The following is a 14,755-nucleotide window of genomic DNA, read 5'->3' as shown; positions in this document are numbered from 1 at the left end:
CATGGCTTGTTTATTCTAGATGGCTTCCTTTTTTTCATTTTACTGTATCCTCCAGTATCTTTTGAACAGAAATTGACTCAGTCTCTATAAACATCCAAAGTAAAAAGTAAGCTCTATAAACATACATCCAAAGTAAAAAGTAAGTTATTTTGAATATCTGTTTTCTCTACCTCAAAAAATCATTTCCTCCTCGAAGATTCACTTCAAATATCATATTCTTGGTGAAGCTGTGATTTCTGTTAGTCACATTTACTCATTTCATTCCTGGTATTCCAATTGCACTTTGTACATCGCTCTCTCAACATGTGCTTCATGGTGTTGTTGCATTTTTGCTTTTCCTTCCAGATTTTGAGTTCATTGAGGGTGGAGAGGCAGATGGAAGCTTAAGTAACGTGTATATGCAGTCAGGATCTCATCAAGCATTGAGCATATCTGTTTCCTGGAGACAGAAGGAAAGAATAGTAGAGAAACAGGCTTAGCATCCAAAAACATTTTGGTGTTTGTTAGATGTGGACTAGTGAAGGAATAGTTGACAGTAGAGTACTGCTATGGTTGGTTGAGGCGTATTCCATCTCACTGGGTTAATTTTATTCTCATGTGAGCTCTGAGGTAGTTATTATCCTCATTTTACAGACGAGGAGACTAAGTGGTTTTCTATTGTCACACTGGTTCAGTAATAGTAAATGCTTACAAAATGTTGAATGATAGAGGAACTAGGTCCGATAGAGGAACTGGTCCAGCCATCATGCTGATACCTCACGTACTGCATACCAACACCAAATTGTAGCGGTGAGCTGTGTGGGTGTTTTTTCCTCTTATTCTTGTGGGGAAATTCTGCGCATGAGGGCATGTTCCTGTTTTTGAAATGGAAACCAAAGAGAACGTGTGAATTATTAATAAGAATTGACTTAAAGCTAGTGTTGGAATTGCAATGTGTTTTCTCCTTGAACCGAGGTGTATCGTTGTAGACATCAGTTGTCTTAAATATCCTTTTTACCCTAATTTCAAATAACATGATAACCAACTGTTATGTATTGAAACTCTTTTAGTACTCACCACACCTCCTGTAGTATCTGCTACCTGTTATCCCCATTTCACAGATGTGCAGATTAAGGTAAGCAGACATTAAGTGTCTTGCCATGGGTCACATAGCTTGTAGGTAGTGAAAGTGTATTTAGAACTTTGGTGTTTGACATACGGAGCCCAATACTCTTATTCTCTACACTGTATTTGTATATACTTTTAATATATAGACAAGCACATATCCATCTTAAACATGCTCAGTAATTTAATTATTAAATCCTGATTGTGAACCTATAATATGTATATGGCACATTGCTTTATTTTTAAATTTTTTATTATTTATGTATTTATTTATTGAGACAGGGTCTCACTGTCACCAAGCCTGGATTGCAGTGGCATGAACACAGCTCACTGCAGCCTCAGCCTCCCAGGCTTAAGCAATCCTTCCACCCTAGCCTCCTGAGTAGCTGAGACTACAAGCACACACCACCACACCTGGCTAATGTTTGTATTTTTTGTAGAGATGAGGTTTCACCATGTTGCCCAGGCTGATCTCAAACTCCTAAGCTCAAGTAATATGCCTGCCTCAGCCTCCCAAAGTGCTGGGATTACAGGCGTGCGCTACCACACCTGGCCTTCCACTGCTTATTATGTTGAAATAATGTAATCTGTGTGGCATTCTCCTTCTTCCCTTTACAATTTGATGCAATTCTATTCTTTTCAGAAATGTTACCATAAGAGGCTTAATAACAAAAGTACCAGATTCTCCTCCTCAAGATATATATGTGGGGAACATTAATTTTCACACACTGGGTGAACTAGTACACATTTTGATAGTGAGAGGGCATTTGTTTTGAGGATGGAAAAGTCTGATGGCTTTTTTTTTTTCACTAGCAGTCCATTGGTGGCTTTTATCAGTGCATCTGGGGAGGAGGCGTGTGTCTGATGTGACCTCACAGTTGGGTTGTTCCAGGGGTGTGCATCTTAATTGGAAATGAGTCACCACTCTGCTTATGTTTTGCCATCGATTAGACAATGAGCTTTTCTTCTATGCCTGTCAAAGGCTCTTACATCTCTGTTCACAGCAGCTTCTTAAATTAAAATATATGTGTGTATATATATATATTCGAGGTAAAAATATGTTAAGTCCTTAGAGGCAGTTGATTTCTTGTCCCACTTCCATTATCTTGTATTTTTAGAATTTATCCTAAGGAGCGAACACCATATCGTTCTCTAGGAAATTGTAAATAGGAGCATAGCGTGTACAGAAAAAATAATTCTATTCTACAGATATCATGGAACAAAAACTCAAACATTAAACCGAAGTGCTGATAGGATAAATTATGTTAGGATCTACTGAATAATAGGGCTAAATGATTTTCCTGGGGAGTAGTATACTTTATAGATATGAGCCACTTTGAGGAATTGATGGAAGCAGTTTGAACATTTTTAAAATAAGAAAATGAACAGCTAACATTTTGCCTTTTTAGTCCTTTTTATATCCATACCGAGTAGCAGTAAAGCAGATGGTGCTTGCTTATGCTTTTGTTTCACATTTTATGCTTTGTATATGTGTGCAGGGTGGGAGGGGTGAAGTTAAAAAATTAGTCATTTTTATATTGTTAAAAAATGAGAAAACAAATATTTAATGTTAATTTATAATCATGTATCTGATATGATGTCTTATATTTATAGCAGTCTTGGAATCTTTAGTACTTGAAAGGTAAAGTTGTTATTTTTTTCTCCAGAAACGTGCTAAGGGACAAGTGTTATTTGACAAAGTGTGTGAACACCTCAATCTCTTGGAGAAGGACTACTTTGGACTTTTGTTCCAGGAAAGCCCTGAGCAGAAAGTAAGTGATTTCAAGTTTATTTGTCTCTTTTTAGAACATAATGTATTTTTTTTATTAACCAGTTTATCTCAGTTTAAAATTTAGCTTTAAAATAACTTAGGTGTTTGTTATGACTTCACTGTGAAATTTGGCAAAAACTGAAAAACTATCTTGTGTAGAGAGAAACCACCTGTAGCTTTTTGGCGTGTGTGTATTTGTGCGTGTGCATGCATGTGTGTATGTGCTTTGCACTTACATCATGCGCAGACAGAATAGAATGTCATCAGTGGAAAATTGATGTTTTGACATAAAGAGAACACAGACTAAATGGTATTAATCACTTTTGGTTCTCAGTCACTCAATCTCGCCTTTTGGTACTAAGTGAAAGCTGGTCACAGCAGCTCATATTGTGCAGTCACCTGTATGCTAGGTATTAAAGCATACCCAGAAGACAGGGAAGGCAGCGCATTGGAACCATTCTGTCCGAGGATACCAAGAACACTTGGTCACAGTGAAAGGGATTACGCTCCATGATCTAACATTCAGATCACAGTCAGTAGAACAGAGCAATCAATAGAAGAACAGAAGTGTGAATTTTATTTGCCTATGTTGCTGTCATTGTTAGTATTTACATGTCCTACTAATGAAATATAGGATAGTAAGAGTGATAATTATATATACTTTAAGTTTTCTCAACTTGCTTAGCTTTAAATACTTGATATCTAATTTGTGGTTTAATTCCATGTTTAGACTGAAGACAATTAAATTGCATGCGTGCCTGCTGAATAGTACATGAGTATTCTTAATAGAACTCTGTTTAGAGTACTGTTCTCAGACATAATAGCACATTTGCCTAAATAAATTAGGTTTTTTTGACTATAAATTATAAGGTGGTCTTGATAATGTTTCCTAAAAGCTGCAAAAGAGAAAGGGGTGGGAATTTGGCTAGAATTACCTACTTTTTTTGAGATTACATACTGGTAGATTCATAGGAGCATGTAATATAATCTTTGTAAAGCAGAGGGACAATTGAGTATGTTGTACAATATGTGGAATCACATGTTCTATTAGTAGGCATAGGATATACTACATTAAGAAATCTGGGCTAAGCGCGGTGGCTTATGCCTATAATCCCAGCACTTTGGAAGGCCGAGGCAGGCGGATCACTTGAGGCTAGGAGTTCAAGACCAGCCTGGCCAACATGGTGAAAACCCGTCTCTACTAAAAATACAAAAATTAGCTGGGCATGGTGGTGGGCACTTGTAATCCCAGCTACTCGGGAGGCTGAGGCAGGAGAATCGCTTGAACCCAGGAGGCAGAGGTTGCAGTGAGCCGAGATCACGCCACTGCACTCCAGCCTGGGCAACACAGCGAGACTCCGTCTCAAAAAAAAAAAAAAAAAGAAAAGAAAAGAAACCTGATATTTTTGAAATACTAGTTTTGCATAAGAAAGAGTAGTATTTATTTAGATAGTAGGATATACTACTTTTTTTTATTTTGACAACTCTCAATTTATGTGTCTACTTCGTAGCTTTCACTGAATCTCAGACTCATCTACTTAACTGCCTGCTGGATGTGGGAGTTGGCAATTCCCTCTGTCTGTCATGTATACATTTAGTACACACCTTGTTTGTTACTCTTTCTCCCCATTCTATGAATTCCTCGAGGGTAGATGCCATGCCTTACTTATCTGTATAGCCTCTGTATATGTAGACATTAGCTGCTATTTATTACCTGTGTGTCATATCACACCTATAAGGATGTCCGCTCTCATGAAAATAGAAAATAGCAAGTGTTGGCAAGGATGTGGAGAGACTGGAGATGCTGTGTGCTATGGATAGGAAGATAAACTGATACAACCACTCTGGAAAACAGTGTGGAAGTTCAACAGAAAATTAAAAATAGAACTACTGGCTGGGCACGATGGCTCACACCTATAATCCCAGCACCTTGGGAGACTGAGGCAGACAGATCACGAGGTCGGGAGTTCGAGATTAGCCTGGCCAACAAGGTGAAACCCTGTCTCTACTATTAAAAATACAAAAATTAGTTGGGCATGGTGGCACGCGCCTGTAGTCCCAGCTACTTGGGTTGCTGAGGCAGGGGAATCACTTGAACCCGGGAGGTGGAGGTTGCAGTGAGCTGAAATCGTGGCAGTGCACTCCAGTCTGGGCAACAAGAGCGAAACTCCATCTCAAAAAAAAAAAAAAAAAAAAAAAAAAAAAGAACTACTACATGATCTAGCAATCCCACTTCTGAGTATATATACAAAAAAATTGAAAGCAAGATCTTGAAGAGATGTTTGTTTACCCATGTTTATTGCAGCATTATTCTTAATAGCCAAGAGATGGAAGCAACATTAATGGGTGAATAAGGAAAATGTGGTGTATACATACAATGGAATATGTATGTACATATCAATACATACTCAGCCCTGAGAAAGAAGGAAATCCTGTCACATGTTATATCATGGATTAACCTAGAGGACACCATGTTAAGTGAATTAAGGAAGTCACTAAAAGACAAGCACTATAGCATTCCACTTATATGAGGTATCTAAAGTAATCAGACTCATAGAAACAGAGAGTAGAATGGTGGTTGCTAGGGGCTGGGGGAGGGGGAGTTGGGGAATTGTTTAATGGGTAGAGTTTCAGTTTTGCAAGATGTAAAAGTTTAGAGATCTGTTGAACAATGAGAATATGGTTTACACTACTCAACTGTACGTTAATAAATGGTAAAATGGCAAGTTTTATGTTATGTGTTTTTTACTACAATTAAAAATAATCCCACTACCTGTGTATAAACCAGCGTGCTCACTGCTGAGGCTCTAACTGTAAACAGTGAGAACCTAGACCCTGCCCTCAGAGGTGTCCCTGCCTATGTTTTAGTTGAAGAGGCAGAGTGGAAAAGCTAATTCTGCGGTTAGTGAATGTTGATTACTACTCTGCAGGAAAAAGCCAGGGTGCTAACAGGAAGACTCTGCTTAAGCAGAAACCTCATGTGTGAGTGGACTTTGGCTGGGCGATGGGATATGGGAAGCACATACACGAGGCCCTGAGACTGGAGCAGCTGTCTGGTTAAAAACTGGAAAGAAGCCTGGTGTGGGTTAGTAAGGGGAGAATGAGATTAGGCTAGGGGAAAGGCTGGGTATTAATGAGGCTCAGATCATGCAGGGCCCATTGAGGCTATATGTTAAGGTTTGGGACATTTCCTTTTTGCTAAGAAAAATGGCAAACTGTTGATAGGCTGAAGCAAGGATGTGAGACGACCAGTTTGTCTTTAGAAAGGTCACTTTGGTTGATGGTTGGAATGAGATGAGAGGGGACTTGAGTAGGGCTGTGCACCCAAAGCACAAAAGTAGCCTTGAGTAAGGTTGTGGCAGTGGAAGTCGAAAAGCGAACGATTGAAGAGAGAGTGAGGAAGGAGGCAGACTCAATCTGATGAATAATTGGACATGAAGAATGACAGATATCAAGAATTAAGGCCTGGGTTTCAGGATGGTTGGAGCTGTTCAGTAAGAAGGGAAGGAGGACTTGACTGGGGGTTGGTGGGGGATATCATGAGTGTAGTTTCTGACATATTGAGTTTTAGGTTCAATTACTTATGGAAAGAACAAGTAAATAAATGAATTTAGTTTTGGATGTGTCTTAAAGAATGGCAGCTTGCATGGAACAAATACTCCACTCTAGGTATAATCTGTCTTAGCAGTGCAGGGTGCATGGGGTAGTTTCATTTTCTGATGTGAATATCTTATTTGTGTGGAGGCTTGTAACCAGAAGTACTTCTTTGTAACTTACCTGTTTTTAAAAAAATCAGAGGTGGCTTTTACCATACAAATATTCCAAATAAAACAGAAATGGCTGTTAACAGCTAATCATTCTGGTATTCTCACTAGGCAGCAGGCACCTTACCTGTGTTATCTCATATAGTTCTCAGAATGACCCTAAGAGGTAGGTGTTATTAACCATACTTTATAGATGCAGAAATCTGAGGCACAGAGGAAGTTTAAAAAGTCAGCCAAGGTCACCTAGCCAATAAATGTTGGTGATAAGATTCAAATTCAGGCAGAAAACTCAGAAGAAAAAGATACATTTTAGATTTTAGGGAAAATGTCAACAGTTGTAAACCTTCTGTCGGTCAAGGTAAAAATGGGCACAATTTTTCATAGCTATCATAACTGGAAAGTAGAAGAATACCATCTTGCCTCAGAGGAATTTTTCATGTTCTCAAATCCTGAAAGCTACCTTGCAAGACTTTACACATAGGGTGTTGAAGGACATTGTGAGCTGAGTTCCTGGGATGAGCTTTACAGTTGATGTTTCTATTATATTGTCAACAAATTTAAGGGCATGAGCTAACTTATTGATGGTGATTCTGTGATGGTCCATGCCAGTGCTGCTCAAAAGAGACATCTTCCTTTGTGTTAGAATCACCTGGAAGACAGATTTTCAATTAGGAATCTTATTTATCTCTCTTCTTCCTCCATTGTTTGTAAACACACATGTGTGCATTCACGCACATGCACACACACATAGAAATGCACGTTCATTGGGTATGTCTTGATTCCTTCCTTCCCAGTTAAAAAATAGTGTCATTACTATTTAATTTACCTGTAGGATGTTGAAGGATGTTATGGGCTGTGCTACCAGCAGGGATATGTCCTATTCCTAAGATAATTTGGGCCAGAAAACAGATTAACCTTTGGTCAGGCTAATATTTTCAAGTATATAGCTTTCCAGTAATCTAATTCAATTCCGTGATAGAGCTTAATATACCCTGTCCTAAATACCAGTTGGACATTTATTAGGGACTAGATAGGAGAGACACTTTCAAGTTTTACTACCTGACAAGGGCCTGTGATATGAATATTTTATATTGTTGTATTAAAGCAGATCTATAAATTTTGGAAATCATATGAGCATTTTAGTGTTGACATTCTATTATAGCTATTGAGAATTACGGCCAGTATTCTGGATGTGGGCAGGGAAGGGACGTTTTGCACAGAAGAAAAGTAATCATTCCAGCATGAATGATCATGATGTGGGTGTGGAGTTTCAAGTTGTCCAAAGGGCTGGAGGATGTGGCAGTTCCAGCCTCTCTGAATAGGAAAGACCAGTGAGGGGTAGGCATGCTGGCAGGGGGAGGTAGGGACTCGTGTTGCAGCTGTGTTTTCTCATGAGCACACTGTTTTAACTTAGACCATGGGTTAATTTGGGGTGACTTTGTGGGGAGTGCTAATGGAGTTTATGGGAAAGCAGCTGGAAAAATAAGTGAAGATCATTCTTTGGATCTTGTATCTCATGCTGAGGAATCTAGATTTTAAGTAGGAAGCAACAGAGTCAGATTTGAGTATCAGAAAGAACCCGTTCATAGTGTGGAGCGAGATGATAGGGGACTGAGACCAGAGGCAGGAAGGTCAGGAGACAGTTGCAGTAGTCTCGAGGTGATGAAAACCAGAGCAGTGGTACTAGGAGTGAAGAGGAAAGGACAGAGATTCAGTGTAGGTAATGTCCGCAGGACTTTGTGACTGCCACCTCTTAGCTATGGCAGCGAGGGGAGAGTTGGGGAAAAGTCCTAGGTTTCGGGGTTGGGGAGCTGGAGAGCTTGATGGAGACTTTTATACAGGGACCTTGGAGGAGGAGCCGCAGTTTGAGGTATGCTAGGGAGCGGAGATGGAATTTAATTTTTATTTTGCCAAGTTGGACATATTCGTAAGCTGTTAGCTAGATGACTGGGGATCAGGGAGTAGGTGAAGCATGAAGAAAGTTAGCAGTAAAGAATTTGAGAGGCCAGGTGTGGTGGATCATAACCTGGAAGCCCAGGCGGGAGGATCACTTGAGCCCAGGAATTTGAGACCGGCCTGGGCAACATAGTGAGACTTTGTCTCTACAAAAAAATTAAAAAATTAGCCAGGCAGCGTGGCACATACCTTTAGTCCCAGCTATTGGGTGGAGGGGAGAGGGGTGCTGAGGTGGGAGGATCACTTGAGCCCAGTAGGTCAAGGCAGCAATGAACTGTGATTGCACTACTACACTTTGGCCTAGGTGACAGAGCAAGACCCTGCCTAAAAAGAAAAAAAAAAGAAATTTGAGAGTGAGTGTAAACTGTTGTTTAAAGAAGCGTTTGGCCGTGGAGAAAAGAACAGTTGGGAGAATGATACTAGAGGATATAGACCTGCAGTGTCCAAGTCTTTTTAGTTAAAGCCTATATATAAAACATGTGTCTAATTTTATATGTTCATCTTACCTTTCATAAGAGAAACTACCATGTATAATAAGGAATTAGGAATTCCTTATTTATCATTAGTGTCTTTCTGTTAGTAAGAATGCTATGGTAGACCCAACCAAATGTACCTTTATCTTTTTTCTTCCTTAATGACCTTAATCTCTCCTTGACTTTAGCCATTCCCTTTCAAGGCCACACACTGGGTCTTGTCATGCAGGACTTTGTGACTGCCACCTCTTAGCTATGGCAGCGAGGGGAGAGTTGGGGAAAAGTCCTAGGTTTCAGGATTGGGGAGCTGGGGAGCTTGATGGAGACTTTTACACAGGGACCTTGGAGGAGGAGCAGCAGTTTCAGGATTTTTTTTTTTTTTTTTTTTTAAAACAAGAATGGATCACAAAAATTTTCATGGAGAGAAAATCTACACATTTGTTTGGTTTTAATATCGAACTATATCTCATAGTTGAGACACTGAGGTGAAAGCCTTATTAGTTCATTCTGAGTATGAAAATCTATCATTGTTAGTGTTAAAGCTTTTTTGATTTCTATTGAGAGTGCTTATATAAATTTTACTATGGAAAATGTTGTTAAAAAAATGGATGTGTTTTAACAAGACACATCCAACAGGAATCTTGCTCCACACTATAAACAGGTTCTTTCTGATACTCACATCTGACCGTGTTACTTCCTATTTAAAATCTAGATTCCTCAGCATGAGATACAAGATCCAATAGGCTGATACACTGGGGGAGGATGAGGAACTGCCACATCCTCCAGCCCTTTGGACAACTTGAAACTCCACAAGTTTTCATGATGATGAAATGTTTGATACCTATACTGTCCAGCATGGCAGCCATTAGCTGCATATGGCTATTGAGCACTTGAAAGAGGGCTAATGTGTCTGAAGAAATAGACTTAAATTTTATTTACTGTAACTAATTTAAATTTAAATAGCCTCGTGTGACCAGTGGCTATCGTATTGCACCGCGGAGAGAGTTTACTGAGAGTTTTGGGGTTGGCAGATTTACTTTGATGAAATAACTTTGACTTTCGCTATGAGAAAACCCAAGAAAAGTGTATGGTTGAAGAGAGAAGAGAGTGACTATGATGACGACAGTCATGAAAAGGATTAGTCTTGAATAAAGATGTTATGTTATCCTGAGTCTGCAAGAAACAGAATAAGAGGTGGTGCAGTTGTTAAAAAAAAAAAAAAATTCTTAGTTGAGCAACGTGCAGCCTCAAATCTCTGTGAAATAGAAGGTAAAAGCATTTGCTTAAGAGTGACTAGGGTAGCAGTGGGACAAGAGAAGGAGCCAACCAAGAATTAGTAAGTGCATTGCTGTTAACAGTTCTTCTGAGATTGGGGGGTCATACAGTTGGGATGGCAGCAGAATATATTTGTGTGTGTTTTTCTCTGATTGCCATTAGCAACCTGAGTATCATAGTTGAGAAATGGAGTATTAGCAGAGTTCTCAGTTGACTGTGTTCATGGAGGCAATAGTAAGAGGATGACGGATTGTGAAATCTGGAGTTGCTGATGAGATGTAATTAAGCTGATTATTCACAGGGTCACAGGAAAGAAAATTACTGAAGCTGTAATAGGCTGATACACTGGGAGAACATGGCTGGGGCAAAGGATGAATGTTCAAAGATGTTGAAGAGTAGGTACAGTGGGGATACATGGGTAGAAAATTAGAAGGAGAGGAAATGACTGCATCTGAGAATGGGCTGATGGAGTCTAATGAGGTGAAGAGCTATGTGATGATGACAAGACCCAGGGTGTGACCTTGAAAGGGAATGGCTAAAGTCAAGGAGAGATTAAGGTCATTAAGGAAGAGAAAAGATAAAGGTAAATTTGGTTGGGTCTACCGTAGCATTCTTATTAACAGAAAGACACTAATGGTAAATAAGGAATTCCTAATTCCTTATTGTTTCTCTTACAAAAGGTAAGATGAACATATAAAATTAGATATATGCTTTGTATATAGGCTTTAACTCAAAAACTTAGAGAACTTAAGAATGAGGTGTCCCATGCACACGTATGTTCATTGTGGCACTATTCACAATAGCAAAGACTTGGAGTCAACCCAAATGTCCATCAGTGACAGACTGAATTAAGAAAATGTGGCACATATACACCATGGAATACTATGCAGCCATAAAAAGGGATGAGTTTGTGTCTTTTGTAGGAACATGGATGCAGCTAGAAACCATCATTCTTAGCAAACTATCGCAAGAACAGAAAACCAAACACCGCATGTTCTCACTCATTGGTGGGAATGAACAATGAGATCACTTGGACTCGGGAAGGGGAACATCACACACCGGGGCCTATCATGGGGAGGGGGGAGGGGGGAGGGATTGCATTGGGAGTTATACCTGATGTAAATGACGAGTTGATGGGTGCAGCACACCAACATGGCACAAATATACATATGTAGCAAACCTGCACGTTGTGCACATGTACCCTAGAACTTAAAGTATAATAATAATAATAATAATTAATGTATTATTAATAAAAAAAGAATGAGGTGTCTTTCTGAGACATTCCCTTTTCAGGAGTGAATACTTAAATATAATTAGCAATATATTTAATTATTTATATATAATCTAATTTGCTATTACTTTTGTATTGTGTAATTTTTAAAAATTTCTGCTTATGTAGACAAAATCCAGTCCTCAAGACATCTAGGCAAAACAACTGTTATTCTTCCAGTATAGATTGGTATGGTATCCTATTTTTTTCCCATAGAAATTTATTACTATTATACTAACTCAGCTCAATCAGTCCTACTTTGTTTAAAGCCCATGCAGTTTTAACAGCAGAATATAATCATGTAAGGATCTTTCTTTTTCATGCTGAATATTATCTGTACTTACGGGAAATTTTGATATTTGTTTCAACCCATTAGAAAGTAAAGGTGGGTGAAAACCACAATTATTTGTATAAAAAAATTTTCGTGGAGAGAAAATCTACACATTTGTTTGGTTTTAATATAGTACTATATCTCATGGTTGAGACACTGAGGTGAAAGCCTTTTTAGTTCATTCTGAGTATGAAAATCTGTCATTGTTAGTGTTAAAGCTTTTTTAATGTCTATTGAGAATGCTTATATAAATTTTACTATGGAAAATGTTGTTAAAAATATGTGGAATCAAGCAGCATGTTTGTTCAATATGGAATTCCAAGTCCATATAGTTCTTGTATTCATGTCTAAATGAAACCATCGTTAAGGGTTTTGGACTCTCTTTAAAGGGAAAAATACTGTCTTGAATTTTGATGTTAATAGTTTGGCATTTGGCCCAAAATGACATTATAATGTCATTTTGCTGCACGCTATATTGAAAAAGGAGCTTGTTAGAAATGTAGTTGATATCCACGGCTAACTTTATGAAAATTAGTTGAAGCAGTCATCTAATAGACCATTTCTTTCCAGAAACTAGAACTAAAAACTCAAATGTTAAAGTGTTTGCATATATAAACTATTCTTTAATAAAGTTCTACATTCAATCCAGTTAAACTTTATAATCACACATTCTCGCAGATGTGTAGTGAATGTTTCACTGTGATACAGTGCCGGTAACTTTTCTCCTAACACCAGCATTACGGTAGAGTTCTTTTAAACCCAATTTAGGCAAAGGTATATTAAAGGGGATCTGTTTCAGCACTATAAATTCCTGTGAGAAAATGCAGATTCTAGACAGAACTACTTTGAATTTTTAACATTTAGTAATACACTGTGAATTGGGTGGAATTCGTTAATTTCTCTTACCTGGCCAAATTAGAGATCATCTAAAGCCAGTGAGGAAGGCATGGCGAGGCATTTGAAGAAACTTCTAACTCTGGGATCTTAGGGTCTAACTTAAAGGGGAATTAAATGAGTGAGATAGATGTTTTTTGGGGGGAAAGGAACTGTTAAAGAAAAAGTTATTCTAACACTTGTTAAAACGGTAAGACAGACTTTATTCAGGACTGTTGCAATAGGTATAAGGACCTTTGCAGTGGGGTTTTGCAGTAGGCAAGAGAGATTGGGCTCAACTCCAAATACAACAAGGAAAAGTAGAAATTTATAGTCAAGGAGCAGGGTGGGGTTCAGTAGATGGGAAACTACTAAGAGGAAACATCAGGGGGCACTTAGGGGAATTCTGGCTAAACCAAGCTAACAGGAGTCTTGCTGAAGTCAGGTGAGGGTGATCTGATATCACTTGGGGGATGGTGGAGGATAAGGAACCCCATCATATATCAAGGGTAGTTAGTAATGAAGGGTGGGGCATTCCCACTAAACCAACTTATTAACAGGATTCTTGCTAAAGTTGGATGGTGTGTAGATGGACAGAGAAGTCTGAAAGTTGAAGCCTAATTGGGAAGAGGATTCAGAGGAGCCTGACTAAAGTTTGGTCAAGAAAAGACTCTTTGTCTTAACTAGAAGATGGATTTTGTGACTGTGTTTTGGGTTGTTATCCCGGTCAAGCATGGTTGGGACCCTGCTGTGAACAACCGCAGACCCAGACTACTAATAGCGTGCTGCCAGTTGATGACTGTGGTTGCGTATCTCTTGTCAGGTGAAAGTGGTTAGCAAGTAGACTAAAAAGACCCAGTATTCTTTGGTACAGCTACTTATTGTGATGGGGAGGAGTTCAAAGGAACACTTAGATATGGTAATGTGGAAACTGTGCCCTGCTAGGGCTTTCTGCAGGAAGCTGTCAGTAATTAGAAGGTTTACTCAGTGAAGGCTGACAAGCCAGCAGGACTTGAAAAATGTCTCTCTATATTGAGCTTTCAGGAAAAGAAAGTGATTTCTACATAAAAAGAACTCTAGGGCTATTCTACTCAAAGAGTGGTCCAAGGACCAGCAGTGTTGACACCACGCAGAATCTTTTTAGAAATGAAGAACTCCAGCTGTCACCCTAGACCTGCTGAAATAGATTTTATTTTGGCTGGATGTTCAGGTGATTCAAATGCACCTTTAAAGTTTAAGAAGCACTGATGTAGGGCTAAACTGTTCTTTTGATGTAGCAGAGAGCCTTACAGGGGTTTGAAATGTCATGAAAGCCACGGGAGGAGGGGAGTCCTAGTGAGCCCATGTGGTTCGTGGTCCCAGAAGTGTTCAAATATTCATAGCCACAGAGGCAAGAGTTAGGCCATTCCCCACATATGGACATTTGGATCATATATTCTGAGGTTCTTTCTAACACTGGTATTCTATGAATATGAATACAGTATTAGGATTCACAATTAAACTTTTTTTTCTTTTACCCTAGATGTTTCTGTCGCTAGAGCATAATTGATAATCATCTTTAACACTTTTTCTGCGAACCCGTAATGAAAATGTTGTAGGGGAAATGTCGCAAGACAAGACTTTCAGCCTCAGATTTGTGGTGGATAAAGAGTGAGATTAAGGAGATTCTCTAATTAACTAATAGAAAGACTTTAGTGTAAAATACATGTAAGTACAGCTATTCACTGTGCTGCTTAAAAAAATTTCTGTAACCTTTTAAGGCAGGAAAAAAAATCCCACCTCTTTTTGTGCCTTGGATTCCTTTGGCAGTCTGCTGAATTCTATAGGCTGCTTCTCAGAACAGTGTTTTCAGTGTATAACTTTAATAAAGTACATAGGGCTACAAAGAAAGCCAATAACTAAATAACATTCCCAAAATAGTAATATAAAATTTGAGAC

The 14,755-nt window shown here is 38.8% G+C and overlaps 1 protein-coding gene across 23 annotated transcripts in view; it reads left to right on the top strand.

Moving 5' to 3' along the window:
• EPB41L2 (erythrocyte membrane protein band 4.1 like 2) overlaps positions 1-14,755 on the top strand; it is a 225,918-nt gene that overhangs the window by 134,459 nt on the left and 76,704 nt on the right. For all 23 annotated transcript variants that reach the window (XM_038000914.2, XM_038000908.2, XM_038000903.2 and 20 more), the window contains one exon: positions 2,772-2,876. In XM_038000914.2, coding sequence (XP_037856842.2) covers positions 2,772-2,876 — 105 coding nt within the window. The remainder of the gene's footprint in view (positions 1-2,771; positions 2,877-14,755) is intronic.

Source organism: Chlorocebus sabaeus, chromosome 13, assembly GCF_047675955.1.
Source record: "Chlorocebus sabaeus isolate Y175 chromosome 13, mChlSab1.0.hap1, whole genome shotgun sequence".
In the NCBI taxonomy this organism is placed as follows: domain Eukaryota; kingdom Metazoa; phylum Chordata; class Mammalia; order Primates; family Cercopithecidae; genus Chlorocebus; species Chlorocebus sabaeus.
Note: the sequence above shows the minus strand (reverse complement) of the source record. Positions and strands in the feature narration are given on the sequence as shown.